General features: G+C 29.7%; 4 protein-coding genes across 6 annotated transcripts; 1 reads left to right on the top strand and 3 right to left on the bottom strand.

The window, feature by feature from the left end:
- Positions 1-726: 726 nt before the first annotated feature.
- LOC108574322 lies at positions 727-3,059 on the bottom strand. Its single transcript, XM_017936891.1, has 8 exons — positions 2,984-3,059; positions 2,532-2,738; positions 2,286-2,448; positions 2,071-2,193; positions 1,524-1,685; positions 1,253-1,447; positions 977-1,170; positions 727-897 (listed from the first exon to the last, which is right to left on the bottom strand). Exons 1-8 carry the CDS (start codon positions 3,049-3,051, stop codon positions 732-734), a joined length of 1,278 nt encoding a protein of 425 aa, XP_017792380.1. The 5' UTR covers positions 3,052-3,059; the 3' UTR covers positions 727-731.
- A 3,689-nt stretch (positions 3,060-6,748) lies between these two features.
- Positions 6,749-9,424, bottom strand: LOC108574294 (zinc finger protein 184-like). Its single transcript, XM_017936860.1, has 3 exons — positions 9,143-9,424; positions 8,571-8,954; positions 6,749-8,418 (listed from the first exon to the last, which is right to left on the bottom strand). Exons 1-3 carry the CDS (start codon positions 9,281-9,283, stop codon positions 6,751-6,753), a joined length of 2,193 nt encoding a protein of 730 aa, XP_017792349.1. The 5' UTR covers positions 9,284-9,424; the 3' UTR covers positions 6,749-6,750.
- Positions 9,425-10,065: 641 nt separating this feature from the next.
- LOC108574228 (neural Wiskott-Aldrich syndrome protein-like) lies at positions 10,066-12,882 on the top strand. Its single transcript, XM_017936766.1, is given in 7 exon segments — positions 10,066-10,353; positions 10,990-11,283; positions 11,285-11,589; positions 11,672-11,981; positions 12,056-12,451; positions 12,529-12,782; positions 12,863-12,882. Coding segments are annotated over 6 exon segments (1,650 nt in total). The 5' UTR covers positions 10,066-10,257; the 3' UTR covers positions 12,778-12,782; positions 12,863-12,882.
- A 3,686-nt stretch (positions 12,883-16,568) lies between these two features.
- On the bottom strand, positions 16,569-17,938 carry LOC108574230 (ninjurin-1-like). Of its 3 annotated transcripts, XM_017936771.1 has the most exons (4): positions 17,915-17,938; positions 17,275-17,299; positions 16,888-17,184; positions 16,569-16,792 (listed from the first exon to the last, which is right to left on the bottom strand). In XM_017936771.1, the coding sequence occupies exons 3-4, from the start codon at positions 17,146-17,148 to the stop codon at positions 16,610-16,612; spliced, it is 444 nt and encodes a 147-aa protein (XP_017792260.1). In that variant the 5' UTR covers positions 17,149-17,184; positions 17,275-17,299; positions 17,915-17,938; the 3' UTR covers positions 16,569-16,609. The 3 variants fall into 3 exon arrangements, with proteins under 3 accessions (XP_017792260.1, XP_017792257.1, XP_017792259.1); XM_017936768.1 differs by having other exon boundaries at positions 16,888-17,299; positions 17,915-17,927; XM_017936770.1 differs by lacking the exon at positions 17,915-17,938 and having other exon boundaries at positions 17,275-17,386.
- Positions 17,939-18,394: the final 456 nt, after the last annotated feature.

Genomic DNA, 18,394 nt, shown 5'->3' with positions numbered 1-18,394 from the left:
AATTGTTTTAAATAACTTTTATTTATTTTTTTAAATAAATAATTTCTAAATCATTTTATCAATTGTTTTTAAATATCCTAAATATAAGACCTTTGAGTTGAACAGACCTGTTGTACGAAACTAAAAAGATGTAAGAAAGGAATAAAAACATATTTGGTTGTTTCTACTGTTTCTTCATTTTACGGTCATTATCAATACTGTATATGACTCTTCCTCTCCCCTTTTCTCTCTCTTCAAATAATGTATTTAAAATATTTCATACATGCTAGTGCCTTTGCTTGATAATGAAGTTTCATTACCGTTAGCACAAAATAGTGTATCTGATTTGTTACACTACAGACTGCCGACATAAAATTTAATATTATTAGATTGCACACAAATATTTATATACAATGTAATAAAATTGTAACACATACGAATAAATATATTGAACACACATGGAGATTGTAAAATTAAGATGTAAATTTCAAATATTATTCTATGTTCCGCATTGTAGTTTGTTTATTATTTAAAGAAAGTAAAAAATTGTTTATCTCTAATTCTTATGCTTATATTCATTTTTTGCGGAAAATAGATCTATTCAACTGTAAAAGTATCATGTTATTGAAGCCTTCAGAATGTATCTGCACAATCTCAAATGCTCGTGCTTATCAGTGTTCAAACATGTATTAAACATATATTTAAATCTGTTACTCATGCTAAATTCTCGCATTTATTGTAGTTTGTTATAACTATGTTTCATCGAAAGAGGTAACTATTTTAACATTTGATCTTTGTGACTTGAAAGTTTCAACTCCTTGCCTTGTAACGGAAGTGCCACTTACATCCAGATATTCAAGACTTGATGCATTTGAAGCCAAATGTACGAGACTTAAGTTTGTAACATGTGGATAATTTCTGAAATGTATACAAAAAATATTACTTTTAATTGTTTATTTTTTTTAGAAACAAAAATTTGTTATGAACAGAATAATACCTAACAACCAATGTTTTTAAATGCGGATTATTAAATATTCGTTTGTCTTCTTCCACAACTATAACTCCTTCCGCTGAATTATTGATTATCCTACGATCACATGTGTCACTTCCTAGAGCACAAATTGCTCTATCTGTTATTAAACAACGCCCAAACATATAATTTTCCCAACGAAATCCATCCTCGACCAAAAACTAAGAGATCAAGTAACAATAGTAAAAAGAACTGTAACTAGCAAGCTAACACACATAAACTTGTTTAATATTGTTAGTATACCTGTGCAAGATTTACATCTTCATACACTGGAGGTTGATTCAAAATTTCTCGTTGTAAGGGTCGTGGTTCCTGATCACCAGAATCCGTATTACGTAAACTAGACGGGCATTCCAAATAAAGATGTGTCAAAGTTTTAGTACAACTAAAACATCCAACTTCACTATCACCAAGCGCTGTATCTCGTAAATCAAGGATCTGAAATATACAATTATTTTATTACTTTACTTATTAGATAAAAACATTGATAATGCAAATATGTAATATTGTTTACTTCTAATGTTTTGAATCCAAATCTTGTAGCTAAACTGGTGTAAGCAACACATTCACCTAAACGGTGACAGGAATTTAGCCTTAGTTCTTTCAGTTTTGGCAATTTACTCATAACCAATAATGAATGAGGAGTAAACCATTGGCAATTACTTAAAATTAAACACTGAAAAACATAGGTGTTAAAAATTATAAAATATTATTCAAATATGTACACATTAGTAAAAATTCAAGGAAAAAAAATAATGAAATGAATAAAAAGATAGTAAGCAATGTTATATGTAGTCTGCTTTTTTTTTATTGTCGGAATATTAACATTTATCACAGATTTGGAAGAAAATGAGTTATTTAAAAATGAACCTACCAAATAATTATTAAGTGACAGAACTTCTCAATTTTTCAATTAGTGTAAGCAGTTGTTCTGTAACTTATAGTTATTCATATATAATAAAACATAAAGAAGTAAATTATATATAGCAAAAGCAATCAAATATGTAGATACTAGAAAAAGTAATTTAAAGATACATGCAATGGTAAAGAGAGTTTCTTACTGTTAGATTAGGCATATGGAAATTCATTTTGAAAAAATATGACTTATTACTACGCAAATATCCCATTTTGCAGCCTTCTAACGAAAGTTTTTCAATGGTACGTGGGAAGTCTGTTATTTGAATCTGTAAATGTGCAAAATAGATCTTATTGTCTACAACAAGATTTTCTTATTTTTCTTTTCATTAAAAGTAGTTACTTAAATAGTTAAATTTACCTTATTTCCATTAATACAATATTCTTCAATAATTAACTCTTTAAGTTGAGTGCATGTAGTTTTAATAGAATTGAAAAAGCAAGGACTGAGTTCTGTATCATTTTCACAATACAAATCACCACGTATAGCATCTTGTACTATTTGAGCTAATCGCTGACAAGATCTAGTAACATATAAAACAAAAATTTTAATTTTATATATTATAATATTGTAACAATTATAAGTTAAGAGTTTCTCAAAACTTACAAACTTATTGCCATGAGATCACTTGGATTCAAATATTTGAATATGTTCAGCAAAACATCATCAGAAAAATCTAATATGTTTGGATGTGTTATTATATCATTTGCCTCTTCATTTTCTTCAAGCCTTATGCGTTTCATATCTTCTTCACTATTTGAAGCTTTAGGAGACAAAGATCTGCTACGCTTCATTTTCATTTTCTTTTTGCACCTGTATGAAATAAAAATAGAACATTAAAATAAAGTATTATCAAATCTCAATTTGAAATACTAAATGTTGCAAATTTTTAAAAATCATTCAGAACAATTATTATTAACTTAAAATAAATCTAATATCTTGAAAACCAAAGTTTTTCATATTTTTGCATAGTCAACACTGAATGCTTAAAGCAGATTGCACAAATTATAAATGTGTTTTATTGAAAATAATTTATAAAAATATACACAAATATGTACATATAACAAATTAAACAATTAGATATCGGAAACACTTGTTCTTTTAATGGTTTTAATTCTCCTTGCATCTTCTTTAAACAACTTTAACACACTAAAAATGTTGTGTGTTTTTAAATTGAAACTGATGTCAAAACACAAAGAAAGTTTTGTTCACAAAACAGTCTAATTCTGACTGCTGAATAAGCTGTTTCTTTGGCTCAAACCCAGAAATAGTGATAAAATTTCTGCCAACCATATGCCACTATGATCAATGATCCTACATAACTTTTTACATGTTTTATAAAAATGATAAATTTTTTAACATATCTAAAAGACACTACTATTCTTATCTAAAAAAAAAAATTAAAAACAGTTTCATTCAACTTTATAATGATATTTATCATTTTATCTGCAAAAATATAAAGTTATTAAGCTGTGTGCTAAAAGTATGTTGTGAAAATGTTTATTTTGCATTAAAAATATTTAGAAAACACTACATCAGAGCAATTTATATTGATTACAACTTAAATATTTATTTGATAATATTATAACAAAAAATTATATCTTCATGTGTCTATAATATCAAAATTTTTATCAATTTAAACGAAATACTTGTTCCTTTGAATAAATCACAAAATTTGTTGAACAATTGTCAAAAATCAACAAGTAACAACATAACCTATAACTGAAGCACTGTCACTACATTGTTGACGCTTACCTGAATATGCTATTATCACGAATTAAAATTGTTATATTTGTAGAAATATTATATTAAAAATTAGTTGATTTAACATAATGTAGTCAAAAGATTTAATTTTTTTAGGAGATATGTACAAAATGATGATTGCACATACTTCTATGATCAAACTTGTCATCAAATATCTTACTATAGATTGAACTTTAGTTTACTACAACGATATATTTGTAAAAAAAAGTTATTCATTCAAAATAGACTTACAGAAATTGTATGACGAAATATAAAAACAAATATTTAAAAGTTCGTAAACAATTTGTATGGTCAGTAAATTTTCGCAAGGAATTTAGTATGACTTAAAATGTTTCTAAAATTCAGACGTTACGAACGGAAACGAAACGATATTTCAAATATTAATCCAATATTTTGTGTAGACTTATTTCAAATTGTTCTCAATTCTATTTAATACTTTCTAATGTTTTTGATGCTTGTACTATTATAAAAACAAATAATATTGAACATTATTATTTAGTCAGTTATCACAATGAAAGAAGTTTTGAATACTACTTCTTTACATAAAGTAATAATAATAATTTTATTAAACAAAAGCTTTTTTTGTTTATTGTTTTTGTGTAAACTATACATAATTTAAATGTAAATATTTCATGTGTTTATAGAATAACTTACATAATTTGAAATAGCGCGCTAAATTGAAATCACACTACGCGTATACATTAAAATTGATATTAAATTTTAATTTGTTAATTTGAAAATTTTAATTTCTGTATTTTTTACATTAAAATAAATTTTTAAATCATGAAATGTCAATCAACCTTATTTTACAAATTAATTTAAACGGTATATATTAATATGTACACATGTGGGTAAATTTAAATAAACCATACGTTGATATTCTTTAATATATTATAATATATTTAAATATAGTATTAGTTGGAAAATATATACAATGTAAAATATAAAAATTAACAGTACAAATTTCAAAAATAATCATGTCTGAATAATTTATGTCATTTTTCTGCAAGTTACATACAGCAGGGGGCTACTTAAAATCAAAGTTTAGTTTTAGGATTTCATAAATAGATCTTTGAAGAAAATGATTTTGTAATTAGGCACAAAGTATGCAATTAATAAAAGCACTGTATTTTTGGATTTAATATCTACTTTACAATATTTCAATATGAATATAGGTATTTCCTGCTTTGCTGAGAATACCATTTCTTTAGGAACAGTGCACTAACAGTTTTTTGTCTTACTCACTGGACCATGTTATATACAATTTTATCACTATAAATCTATGTACCTCCAATGTACACCTAACTCTAGGTGATATAGAAACACAGTCTTAAACTCATTACTTTTGTTTCAATATATGTACAAGACTTTATGGTAAAATAAAGTCTGACCAGTAATTAAAATAAATTTTTTGTACTGTACAAAGTTCATTATGACATTTATTCTGGAAAAAAATATCATTACTGTACATCCAATAACAAATTCTATATTTGCCTTGAAATAAAAACTTTATGTTTATTTCAGTAACAATACTGTAACATACAATATAAAATTGTGCGATTTAAATTTTTCACTAGTATTTGTTTCATTAAACATAATGAAAGAAGTGCACATAAATTAAATATCACGATAAGCGATGATTTCGAGTAAATTATAAATTTCAGTAGTCTACCCTTCTTGTGCAAAAATACAAAATTTAGTAAGTATATAGGTAAAGAATTAATAAGATACACTGGGAACTTTTGTTTGATGATATAGTTGCCCCCTGTTTTCAATCTTGTTATATGATTGTTGGATAAAAAAGAAGATATAAATTAATTAATAATGTATGCTAATTATGTACAGATGCAATAAAACTGAATGTGGTGTAAGAAATATAAATTCTTTTAATTCCTCTTGATTTTTGTCAATATATGTTGGAAATTTAATGTGGAATTTAGACAATCATAATTTCCCATATACTTATATCCAAAGTTCACTGTATGGCACACTCTCATTTGTTAGAAAACAATGACTCTAAGGTCATTGCAAATATTATAATGTGCTCTGCAATATATGTATATATATATTGTATGCACGCTTAACCGAAATCTTAATTATAATGGAGTTAATCAGGCTGAATTATGCCTGATTTTACCTTACATTTATTTTTCTATTATTTATCCAATTTATACATAATATAAATTTCTTTGGTCTTAGATTTTGTTTTGTATTCTAAGTTTACATACAAACCATATAATTCTAAAATACTTTGTAAACTGGTCATAGATTGTTGCAATCACTGGTTAAAAAAAATTATTTCACCGATTTTAATAACTATATGTCTAAACTATACAACTATAGAAATATTGCACAAAGCGAAATAAAAAATAATTTTTTTAATTGATTTGGTTGTTTATAACAAAGAAATCTAAATATTGATTACATCATTAACTACATGAAAATGTAATAACAAAAAGTTTATATATATGATCAAATTTATAAAAAGATCTGGCTACTTTTAATACACTATTCTAATTCTATTAGTGTAAACAACTAAAATAATAGATAATCCTTCATACATAATATTCTGATTATACATTGATTTGATATTTTTGTTTCAAGTTACTTGAAACACATCTCTAATCAGGTATTGAAACAACCTCATGACTATCTACGTACATTTAAATTTTGCAGCACACAATTTTTCGAATGTTAAATAACAGTGTGCATTCATACAAAACATAGCATGCATTTCATACATGTAATACTTTACTGGCAAAATATATACACAATGTACTTCAAGTTAAGCTCATAAGCCACTGAAGAGTCTACTTTTTGACTGATTAATTTTACTGATATAATATAAGTGATGAATTATTTAATTTTTTTCTTTGTTGAAAATAATATGTAAATCCGTTTCATATGTTATTAAAGTACAAAAAATTTTCTTTTTGAGTAACAGCAGGTTTAGTTAAGAAAATATTCTGGCGCGTCATAAAATTTCTCTTGCTCACATAACAACAATCTTGTGATTATTACCATTTGGCAAGAGAACATAATAGACACGCTTCCCCTTATCTCATTGAAACTCCTGTATATTATTATGATACTGATTATTAAATGAACCATTTGGTTGTTCATTTCTTTCAATAACACTTTGCATTTCAACTGTTGATCCATTATTAGACTGTCCATTGCTATTATTTAGGTTTCCAGAATTAGCAACATTATTTGTAACTATGTTTACATTATTTGTAGTATTAGATTGTTGTGTTTGTTGTTGTTGTTGCTGTTGCTGCTGCTGCTGCTGCTGCTGCTGACCATTTACAGCATTCTGAGCAGAATTATTATTATTTTTCGATCTATGCCTAAGTTTGTGAGTTGTAAGGTATTGTTTTACAGAGAATGCCTTGTGACAAATATCACACTTGTATGGTAAGGGATCCTGACAATTTACACCATCCCCAATAGTTGAAGCATGAGTTGTTAAATGCATTAAATAATAATGCTTTACCACAAATGATTTCCCACAAGTTTCACAAATATATGGACCTGATACACCATGTGTTTTACGATGTTTGTGAAGATTGTCTTTTCGAGAAAAGCTTTTACCACACATTTCACACTCATGCATCTTTTCACCTGTATGAGATACAGAATGCCTAACTAAATGTTCTTTGCGACTAAATGCTTTTGAACATGTAGTACACACATATGGACGTTCACCAGTATGTAATTTCCTATGCTGATAAAGATGTTCTCTTCGTTTGAATGGTTTACCACAAACATCACAACTAAAAGAATTGCTATTAGTTTGTAAAGGATCTTCTTTGTTACCACTATTCTCAGAGGTTTCACTTAAAAGACTTTGAACAGAACAACTATGACCATTTAATTGATTTATGGAGGAAAACATTTTGCCACAATCTTTGCATGTGGCATTCCTATGAGTTTGTGAAATAACTTGAGGATTCACAGTAATTAGAGATGTTGGTTCAGGCCCTGATTTTATTCTTAAAAATTCTGAAATTTGTCCAATTGAGTTACGAGATATGGAATCTTCTGATTTTGCAAAATCTTTGAACTCTTTTCCTTCATCTCGAACAGTTTGTGTGACCAAAGGAGTTTCTTTGAATCCTAAATTTAAAAATACTTCTGGTGTAGCCTGTACAGTTGTATAACTTTGTACATTTTGTGTTGCACTTTCATCTTTCTGAGTTTCAGATTGTACCTTTTGAATAATCTGTTGATTTTGTTTAGATTCAGGTTCTGCTTTTAAAATGATGTTATTATTTTGATGTACTACTTGTGCTTGAGGTTCCTGCTTAATAGGAAATTCTTGCTGAGAAGTAATTTGCACCTGTTTTTCAATTTGTTGAAGTTGTCTATGTTGTTTTTCAAATTCCCTTTGCTGTCTTTGTAACTGTTGAATTTGTTGTGTTATTTGTGATTGATTTTGTTGCTGCTGCTGTTGTTGACCAACTTGTGTTTGATTTTGTGGATGAGAAATATGAGCTGACTGATTAATTTGTTGAGAAATTTGTCTTTGTGATTGTATTTGGCCATGATTCTGGATTTGATTTTGCACTTGTTGAATTTGTGTGGTTGGACTCTGTTGATCATTAATTTGATTTTGTGCTTCATTTGATTGTTGAGGTGATACTTGCTGCGAAGTTTGTTGTTGATAACTATAATGTGTTTCTGCTGTTGCTTCTACAACAGCAGCTGCCATACCTCCTGGTTGCATCTAAAATACACACACACATACACACATATATATGTGAAAAAAATTTTGAATTATAAGTTTTGAATAAAAACAACTGAATATAGGTAGTACTATATAATAACAACAGTAATAATTTATAATATTCATTTTGAACATTTTTCTTTTTAACAAACCTGCATGGCACATTTATATTGTTGAACTCTTGCTTGAACTCCACTGATAATTTGAATATTAGAAGCATTTATGTTACTAACGACAACAGGTTGTTGATGTTGCATTTGTTGATCATTGTTCACTATTTGATTTCCTGTAGTAGGTGCTATTTTTTCTATTGTCTTTAGTACTTCACTCTCAGGTGTTACAGGTCTATCTTTTTCTGTGCTTTTCACATAAACCTTACCTTCTTTTAAGAAATCTTCAGAGAATCGCAGTGAAGTAAAATATGATTCTAGCATACTCTCTGCACTTATAACTGTTTCTCTAAATTCAATAAAGTTTTCTAATTTTTTCACACATTCATGGCAAACAATTTTTGGTAATGAATCCTCTTCTAAAACCTTAAAGTATTAATTACATCTTATATATTATTTGTCGATTATTTGTTGACAAAACAATCATTTAGGTAATTAAATCACACGATCAAATCAAGAATTGTGATACTAGAAGTATCTATAAAAGACTGTCTGTTTTACAATCTGAATGTTTAAAAACCTATCTTGATTAAAATAAAAATATATAGCCTTACCTGTACAGGTAAATATGTTTGAATTTTTGAATGAAGATGCAGTCTACGGCCTTCTTCTCGGAAAATGTTCATTTTGGTTCCTTCGCTGCTGGTACACAATCTGCACAGTTCGTAGTAATTCACTCTTCGATATCCAGACATTGTTTTCCCGCGGAAAACTCAATTGCGCGACCTTAGGAAAATCGCGAGTAACTCCGTTTCCGAAGAAATACACAGGTAACAATAATCACTGTTGCGCTATCATCGTTGACGATGCTGTTTTGCATACAAAATAAGATTCCGCTTGATATCGCATTTCTGAGACTACGTGAATTGCACCCGTGGCCATTTGCAGTTTGTGATTATAGCGACAACGAAGGATAACAAAACGCGCTAAAAATTCAAACTTGCTCTCTTACCACGTACAAACACGTATGAGTATAAAAACATAAAAGAAGGTTTAATTATACAATCTGCTACAATGGATTATCTTGTATATGATTTTTAAATTATTACATGCTAATATAGCTTGATAACAATTACAATGCCATTCATTTATGTTTACATATTATATCAAATAATAAAATAAGAATGCACGTATAATACTTTCAATTTTAAAAAGTTATAACTACTGTATATGTATATATAGGACATGAAACAATAAACAAAAACTGCTTTAAATTTGAATTTTATATAATGTTAAATTTTATTAAAAGTATATTTATAAAATTTTTCATTCATACATGATATGCAGAAAAAAAATAATTCGAGTAAGGAGAAGATTTAAATGAAACATATTCTGTATAATGATACTTCATGGTTCTGCGAGGTCCAATCTGATTTAAGAGCGAGAATATATCGAATGAGGAAACGTGGAACATTGAACCGGATAGATGAAAATGTCATCACCAACTGGTAGAGTTTCCTGTGGGGATAGTGTCAGGAATAGCTTTGGTGGGTGGTGATTGACCATTTTTATTCCACGGATTTCACATCGATATGTCTATTCAATTTGCAAAAATACGTAAAAATGGAACAGGTTGATGGTAAATTATGAAACAGAATCTATTGATCGAGAGAGAACGTGGTAACAAATATCACGGTGTGATAGCGCGAGGATCCTAACCTTGTTAAAAATGAAGTCAGGCACCATGGACAAACATAGAGGCTCTACAATTTTAAAACCGGAAGAAAACGAGCAAGTCTTTCAATTGATAGGAAATCGGTGCCAGGTAAAGATTATTCTAACAAAAATTTATGACTATGAATATCGTAAGTGTCATTTTAATACACTGATTTTGACCTAAATTTTGTCGATCGACAAATATAGATAAACATGTACTGTCACTTTAATTTTAACATTATTTGTAAATACTTTTGCCATTATTGATATAATAGCTAAATTTTAATCTTCTTTGCTTAGTAGACATATAGCATTTATTTGAAATTTATCTGATGGATTATATTTGACATTGACATATTTAATACTGTGTAGAAAAATTTATAATGTTGAAACACTGAACTGAACGATTTTATTTAAAAACATTAATGATATAGTATATTTGTTTTCACATAAAATCACTGTAAGAGTAAACTGATGTATTTAAATTTATGTATTAGTCATGAGTGAATCAAATGACATCAGAGGATTAATAATCATGCAAAAATTTTTCACTGTATAATTGTATAGTTTTTTTTTATTTAAACAGCCAAGCAAACTTAATACTTTTATACTTTCAATGTCTATACCTCATTATTTACAGTTAATAAGTATATAGCAGCAAGAAATAAATGTTTTAAGGTAACAATTAGTTTTAAACAATGTAGTATAATAATAAAAGAATGTGAATTACTTTTATTTCTTGCAGTGTTTAGCAGCTGGTATTATTCAATTATATTTGACTGAACCACCTTTGCATAAAGAATGGATAAAGAAAACTACAGGTATTATAACATTGATAAGGGATAATCCTAGACGTAGTTTCTTCCTTCGTTTATATTGCTTACAAAGAAAAGCAATGTTATGGGAACATGAAGTTTATAATGCAATGGAGTACAAGGCACCATTATCATATTTTCATACATTTGAAGCAGAAGATTGTATGGCTGCTTTTAATTTTGCTAGTGACACAGATGCTGTAAATTGAATTGTTGAATATTTTTCTTAGGAGCATTCTTCTTGGCAAGCTGAATGCCAAACGTCAGAGAAGGATACAGAGACGGTCTAAAATGGAAGGTGAAACTCAACATGGTGCAACATTACCATGGAGAAATCAAAGCAATACAAATACATCACCCATTGCATTTAGCACAGGGTCAACCTCTAATTTATCAAATGGAACTCCAAATACAATTGGTGTTAATAGGAGTGCTTCTAGTAGTTCCATGTATAAAAGTAAAAAGAAAAAACGAGATAAAGCTAAGCGAAAATTAACAAAAGATGACATTGGTCCTCCATCCAATTTTAGGTTGGGACTGTATTCAATTACTATACTAACATTGCTTTTATTAAATTTGACAAATGTTTTATGATTATCTGAACATTTTTAGACATCTTTCACATATGGAGTGGAATGCCAGTAGCAAAGAATTGGAATTAGAACAAGTTGATCCACATTTAAAAATGTTTCTTGATAAGGTTGGTGTGTCAGAACACCAATTCAGGAATCAAGACACGCGCAATTTTATTTATGATTTTATTGAAAAAAATGGAGGCATGAGTGCCATTAGAGAAGATATTTCCTCATCTATTCCAAAAACTAATGTACAACAATTACAACAGTCACAACAGCAACAACCACCACCAATAGCACCTCAAAGACAGGAATATCCTCCTCCAGTTCCTGCAAGAACAATACCTGTTTGTATATTTTGTCTTGTAAGATTATATAATTAGACAAGACATATAATATTAACAAAGTAACGTTTTTACAGCATCAAACCAGAATTGCTCCACCACTACCTCCAAATCGATTTAATGCACCTTCAACACCACCAAGTGCACCACCTAATGCACCACCAGTTCATAGAACATTGCCAAGTCGACCACCACCACCTTCTTTAACTTCTGCTCCATCACTACCACCACCTCCACCCCCACCTCCTCCACCACCACCACCAGCACCAGCTCCAGTTCCACGCTCCAGAAGTAACTCAACTGCACCTGTTCCACCTCCACCACCGTTGCCTAATCTACTCAACACTGATGATGGAACTGTCAACATAAGTTCTTCCAATAATAATAATACTAGTAATAACAATAATAACGAAGACATTGCTGACCTTAGGTCAACGCTCATGGAATCTATAAGGAGTGGCACTATACTTAGAGTCAGTACCAAAACTAAGAATTGTCACATATATTATATCATGGAATTCGATAGTTATACTGTACTTTTATATTTCAGAAAATTGATAAGTCTGAAACAAAACAAGCTCCCCCTGTTGGAGATTCTAGAAATGCTTTATTGGAGCAAATTCGTCAGGGAGTTGAATTAAGGCCTGTTTCGAATGAGGTAAAAAGTAAAACACCAGTATTTCAAGGTGGATTAGCTAGTGCTTTATCGAGGGCTCTTGCTGAGCGATCAAGTGCAATCCATAGTGAAAGTGATGAATCGACTAGTGAAACCAGCGACGATGATGAATGGGATGATTAACTCAGGTCAGTTAAAAATGGATAATGTGTTATCAAATATAACGTTAATGCCATCTTTCTAATAAAAATATACAATACGATTACAGATGAAGTATACAACTCGAGGAATAAAATAATATATCTCTGTGATAAATCTGCTATCAATAAACATGTAAACAGATTAGCTACTATAAATGTATAATGTAACGATTTTGAATTTGATGTCCAAAGAAGAATGAAAATCATATGTAAATGTTCCGAAAAAGGAAATCACTTAAACGTGTTATCAGAAAGTAAGGCACATGGATAGGGCAGGTAAGGGCAGAACGAAGCTCCTAGTATCATTTTGAAAAAATTGTTACATATGACTATCAAAAAAACTATATGTATATATAAATATATAAACTAAATGCAATGTTATATAGCACAACAGATATATAAGAATCGGTCTTTCGTTTGGTATTATTTATTTGTTCAACTGAGAATCAATACTTACCAAATAAAACGTTTACTATAAAGTCAACTATGCCTATCCATGCTGTTTCAATGAATATCATAAGAAATATTATAACGAATACAATTAAGTAAGAAGTAGCGTAACTATATAGTCCAGTTAATGATATTGCAAATTTTATGTAAGTTCATACTATTACTTTACAATTTAGCACACTCCGCTTATGACAATTCTGAAACTTTCGCCCTAGTTTACCCTGCCCAATTCGTGCGATTCAAAGTGCATGTAATTTTAAGTTAACAGTGACATTAGTACAGGATGCACATTTATGGTGGAACAAAACGTAAATCGTACACATAGATTTCCAAATTAATTGGAATAGATCTACTATTTCGAATAGAATGGAAAAATACAGAATATTAGAAGACATTACATTTTCCTTTTTCAGCTAAATACTCTGTGAGATTGCAATAATTTCGACAATGAACCATATACGAAATACACATCGAAACTGTATTAATTCGTAGGAACTTTAATACATTTCGAAAAACATATAGATGATGTACCTACTATGTACTATTGTACAGGTTGATTTTTAAGAATTTAAGCTCTTATCTATTATTAAAATTAATCGCATTAAGATGTTAAGGTCTGATATTTCGAAATTAAGAATCGATTCTTATAAGAGCTATACAAGTTATACATCTTAAATCTATCGGTACACCTAAACCATTGTCAAAGATGAAAATTCTCTCTAATTGATCGTTTCGTTTACAAACTTGGAAACTCGTTTTAGGTGTATCTGAATTACGACCTTGTATCTAGTCGCTTATGAAGCTAAAGCTGGTGCCCCAAATTGAGATATAAATGATAATACCCTAAATGAGTTTCTAAAGTCTTTAAATGATTCAGTGAATTGGGAGTTGATAATTCTACTAATTCTATAATTAATTTTCTACGTTTTCATTTTATTCTTCTAATTTATTATATCAGTTTTAATATTTGACCGAACATAACTTCCGTTTTAAGAGAATATCACACGAGTGGTATTTTTTCTTTTATTTATTTTTTTTTTCTTTTGTTTAGAATGCAAGAGAATTAAATGAATTTCCACATGATGATGTATGGCAATTTTCGCATCGCTGGACAATATAATTCGTTTGTTCGATTAAAAAAAGAAAAACAAAAAGCGGCGTATCAAACGACTCTTAGATATATCCTACTAAAGTATATAAGCATAAGATTATGATTAAAACGATGTAGTAAGAATTGTATATTTTCACGTGTGTGTGATATAGGTGTCGAGCCCGCGGAAATGAGTTGAAAAACCGAGAGAAATTGTCTTCGGGGAATGTAGTACGAGGCACAAGATAGAGTTTTACGCCACTATGGAGAAATCCTAGTCACACCAGAAATGAGAAAAAAAAGAATATGTTAATTACTAGTTACTGTATTTTATTATATTCTATGCAATATTATTGTAACGTAAATGCTGTGTCGACGTACGAATCTCTCGTTCGACTGACTAAAAATCACACAGCTGCAGGGTTTCGCCTTGATCATTGTCGAGCTGAACAGCGAGACAAGAGCGTAATCAAGAGAAAAGGAGAAAGTTATAACTATGTTTGTTAACTAGAATAAAGAGAAAGTAGCGAGAAATGTTTAAAAAAAAGGACTTGTTACAGATGATGAGCTAATAAGATTGTACGAAGAATGAGAATTCAAGAGGATTACAAAATTCTACTTTAAACGCATTATATATAAAAGTATTGTTGCATTTACCAAAATTCTACTTTAAACGCATTATATATAAAAGTATTGTTGCATTTACGAAAGAGTGAGAGAGTGAGAGAGAGAGAGAGAGAGAGAGAGAGAGAGGAAAAGAATTATTAATGGACAGGAATTTTGTGTCCAGTTCCCAGAAGAACAGTGTTCTTCTGTTGAATGTATACATACGACATTAGTACATCTTACAAATCGTATTCGGTTTGTATTGTGACTACCAAATATCAAAAGCTATAAAAAAAAAGAAAAAAAAACACGAAGCAACAATTAATTTACTTTAATACACGCAACTTCCTTTTACCGTATTATTTTTTACGTTATCTAAAATGAATAGACTCATGTAATAATTTACAGTGAAAATTTGATGAACTAACGCAGAAGGAATGTTTCTTCTCTGTTATTATACAAAAAAAAAAAGAGAACAAGAAAATTACATTTCTACAGAAATTATGGTATTCGTAGAAATGTAGGAAAAACCTGAATCTGTTATGTGTACATAGTTCTAAAAGGAACGTTGAATATACGTTAAAATAATGTTTATACTATTTATTTAACAGTCAGCTTTTATATATACTGGAATTTGGAATATTAGGTTAAGTAGATCAGATATGTATATTGGTCTAACTGAATATTTTTGCTATGAATATGATGAGACAAATAAAAATATATGTGCGTGGAATTAGCGATTAAAGAATAGGAGAAAACATTCAGATTTCTCGGTTGAATTTTGTAGTGATGATTATCTTGTTATTTTTACTTGTGAAATTCGACTTTTGTAATTGTATTAAAAACGTGAGAAAAAAGAACATATCAAAATTTTAGGAGTATTAAAGATCATTTAAATTTGAATCCATATTTGATTGAGATTTCGTGAGTGAACACGAATATTTTATTAAAAAAAAGAGAAACAATGATGGAAATGGGATTAAAATCATACAACTATATCCGAATTAATTATTACACTGAACTAATAAAAGACGAACCTTCTGAATTTTAGAAGAAAATAGCTTCTCGATAGAAAATGTAATTCCTAAAATTTATATAGCTCTATTTATATAATTAAAAAATTGTTGAATCTATCAATCGATGTTTAAAATATAAATGTACGCAATAGAAATGAAAGAGAAAGGAACAGACTAAACATGTTGTAACTTATTGTCGTTTACGAAAGATGTTTAACTGAACGCTGGTAGATCAAGGTGTAATTCAGTGAAACATGCATGTTACATCACTTGTTACAACTAAATGTTAGTGCAATCGGTATAGCCTATAACAATAGATCACCAGAAATCATAGAGTGAGAACAGTATTTAATTTTTCCTTCTTAAAAAAGAAGTATCAAATATATCAATTATTTATTTGTAACTCGATCGATATTACATAATATATTTACACAAAAAATATAGGCATATTTTAATACAAAATAGAACCACAGTTAAGTATATAAATCATTTCTGATGGCAATCGTATCATCAATTACAATATATATCATACATATTTGCCCGATACATCATTCAGTTTCATTTATTGTCATTCATTCGTATACAAGAAAAAAAGAGAGCTACTCGGTTTCACGAAGATCAGTACAAAAAGCATACTCTCTTTTATTTACACATTATTGCTGTGTCGTGATGTTTGTCGAAACGGATATACTAAACGCGGCAATGAACACATTTATAACTGTAATGAGAAAAACAGCAAACACTATATAATTATTGATTCTGTTAGCCAATCTCGATTTCGATTGTCCTTTTATGTCGAACCGACCTTTGCAAATCAAACAGGCGCCCACGGCCACCTAAAATTATCACGGTCATTATGATTCATTGACCATTTAAATAATATAACAGTAACAAGCAACATATTTTAATCATAAATCACTGCTCATCTTACCTGAAGAAACAGGCTGACAGTAATCAAACCCATAATTAAGAAAAATGTCGAACTCTCCCTTTGATATTCGATTAGATACCTTAATTGATTCGCGTTCGCGGTGATCAAAGCAAGGTCCATCATGCCCTGCGCTACGGTTTTTTTAGCGGCGTATGTGTCCGATTGTTTGAATGCCTGAGACTTCTTGTCCGTCGTATCGAATGATTGTTGCACCACTACCTCCTCTACGTCCACTTTATTTTTTTTCTCATTTGCGCTCATGGCTTCACTCTTGCATTAATTCCGATTTGTTCCCTCCTAGTCTCACAAAATACACGGTATTTTTCGTTGTTTTCGATCTTTGATCCGAGACAATAAGGCGTCGACTCTCAAATAATGTTTATTTACCTTGTGAACTCGATGGACATTCGATCTGTAAATCGATTATACACTCGTCATCCAATGCGATATTTTTTTCTATTTTTATTACTACTTGTTGTTATCATCACTTTTGTTCTAAACAAATTTATTTCACTGTTTGACAACTAGTTTGATCTATTAAACTCTGGTCAAGATTCGTTCGAACACCACACACAATAGTCGCTTTATTTCGAGAGCTCGATACTGACGTGTTACTCGAAAATGGAAAATTCAAATATACGTGACGGAGCGTTAAGAATTACTCAAGTACAGACTCAGAGTTCTTTAGAGCTCAAATATTCATCAACGCAAGATCGCGACTTCCGCATTCTATTAGAATTTTGACAAAGTATCGCGCCATAATTGTTCAACTTAATCATTAATGTTTAGAATAGAGAACACAGGTGACAAAATTCTAAACGAAGTTTAGCATTTATCGATTGATGATTTTTTTTAAAAAAACGAACGTTCCTTCTGTATAATTTTCAAGAAACTATCGAATTATTGTGCAATGAACTGTTACAAATTATTCAGATGACGTTTTCACTTCCAATAAGAATTACGTTGAAATTAACGAATTGTTATAGAGAGTAGGTAGGATGAAATTTTAAGAGAATTGCGTACTTACTGGGACAGGGCAAATATGTGAATGAAAGTTTCGTTAATGAGGAAGTGCCGTTAAAAGTAGAGCCAATGTAACAGTAACGATAACTACAGTCACATTGTAACGATAATTATTATCACGTTTTATACATCGAAAAAAAATTTCAACGTCGTTTAACGAACCGCAAGTAACACGCGATCGGAAGGAAGTGTTTAAGGACAGTAGATGTACACACGGTTTGTGTGTATGTATATAAATCGAAACACGGTAACTGTGTCATCTGTTCTATCAACGTCTTATCATCGAAAAAAAAAAAAAGAAAACGAAGAAGGAGAAGAAAGAAAGTAGTGGTAATGATCGCGATGAACAATTTCAGCCATTGTCTCGAAATGGATCGTTGGTTGATTGTGGTAGTCGATGTATGTATATTTAGAAACAGTTCTACAATCGAAAAATTGAATTTTTCTTCCGTGGTTGCATTGTACGTCTGATCGATTGCAATTC

This window comes from Habropoda laboriosa, unplaced genomic scaffold (genome assembly GCF_001263275.1).
Source record: "Habropoda laboriosa isolate 0110345459 unplaced genomic scaffold, ASM126327v1 scaffold176, whole genome shotgun sequence".
Taxonomy (NCBI): Eukaryota; Metazoa; Arthropoda; class Insecta; order Hymenoptera; family Apidae; genus Habropoda; species Habropoda laboriosa.
Note: the sequence above shows the minus strand (reverse complement) of the source record. Positions and strands in the feature narration are given on the sequence as shown.

What these genes read in the sequence shown, in the direction of transcription:
- LOC108574322 (XM_017936891.1), bottom strand. Translation starts at nt 3,051, where the DNA reads ATGCAAGGAGAATTAAAACCATTAAAAGAACAAGTGTTTCCGATATCT. An exon ending in AATTGTTTAATTTGTTATAT is followed by an intron (nt 2,739 to 2,983) that starts GTACATATTTGT and finishes TATTTCATACAG; the next exon opens with GTGCAAAAAGAAAATGAAAA. An exon ending in TTAAAAACATTGGTTGTTAG is followed by an intron (nt 898 to 976) that starts GTATTATTCTGT and finishes TATACATTTCAG; the next exon opens with AAATTATCCACATGTTACAA.
- LOC108574294 (XM_017936860.1), bottom strand. Translation starts at nt 9,283, where the DNA reads ATGTCTGGATATCGAAGAGTGAATTACTACGAACTGTGCAGATTGTGT. An exon ending in AAACATATTTACCTGTACAG is followed by an intron (nt 8,955 to 9,142) that starts GTAAGGCTATAT and finishes TAATACTTTAAG; the next exon opens with GTTTTAGAAGAGGATTCATT. An exon ending in AATATAAATGTGCCATGCAG is followed by an intron (nt 8,419 to 8,570) that starts GTTTGTTAAAAA and finishes TGTGTATTTTAG; the next exon opens with ATGCAACCAGGAGGTATGGC.
- LOC108574230 (XM_017936771.1), bottom strand. Translation starts at nt 17,148, where the DNA reads ATGAGCGCAAATGAGAAAAAAAATAAAGTGGACGTAGAGGAGGTAGTG. An exon ending in CTGTCAGCCTGTTTCTTCAG is followed by an intron (nt 16,793 to 16,887) that starts GTAAGATGAGCA and finishes TGATAATTTTAG; the next exon opens with GTGGCCGTGGGCGCCTGTTT.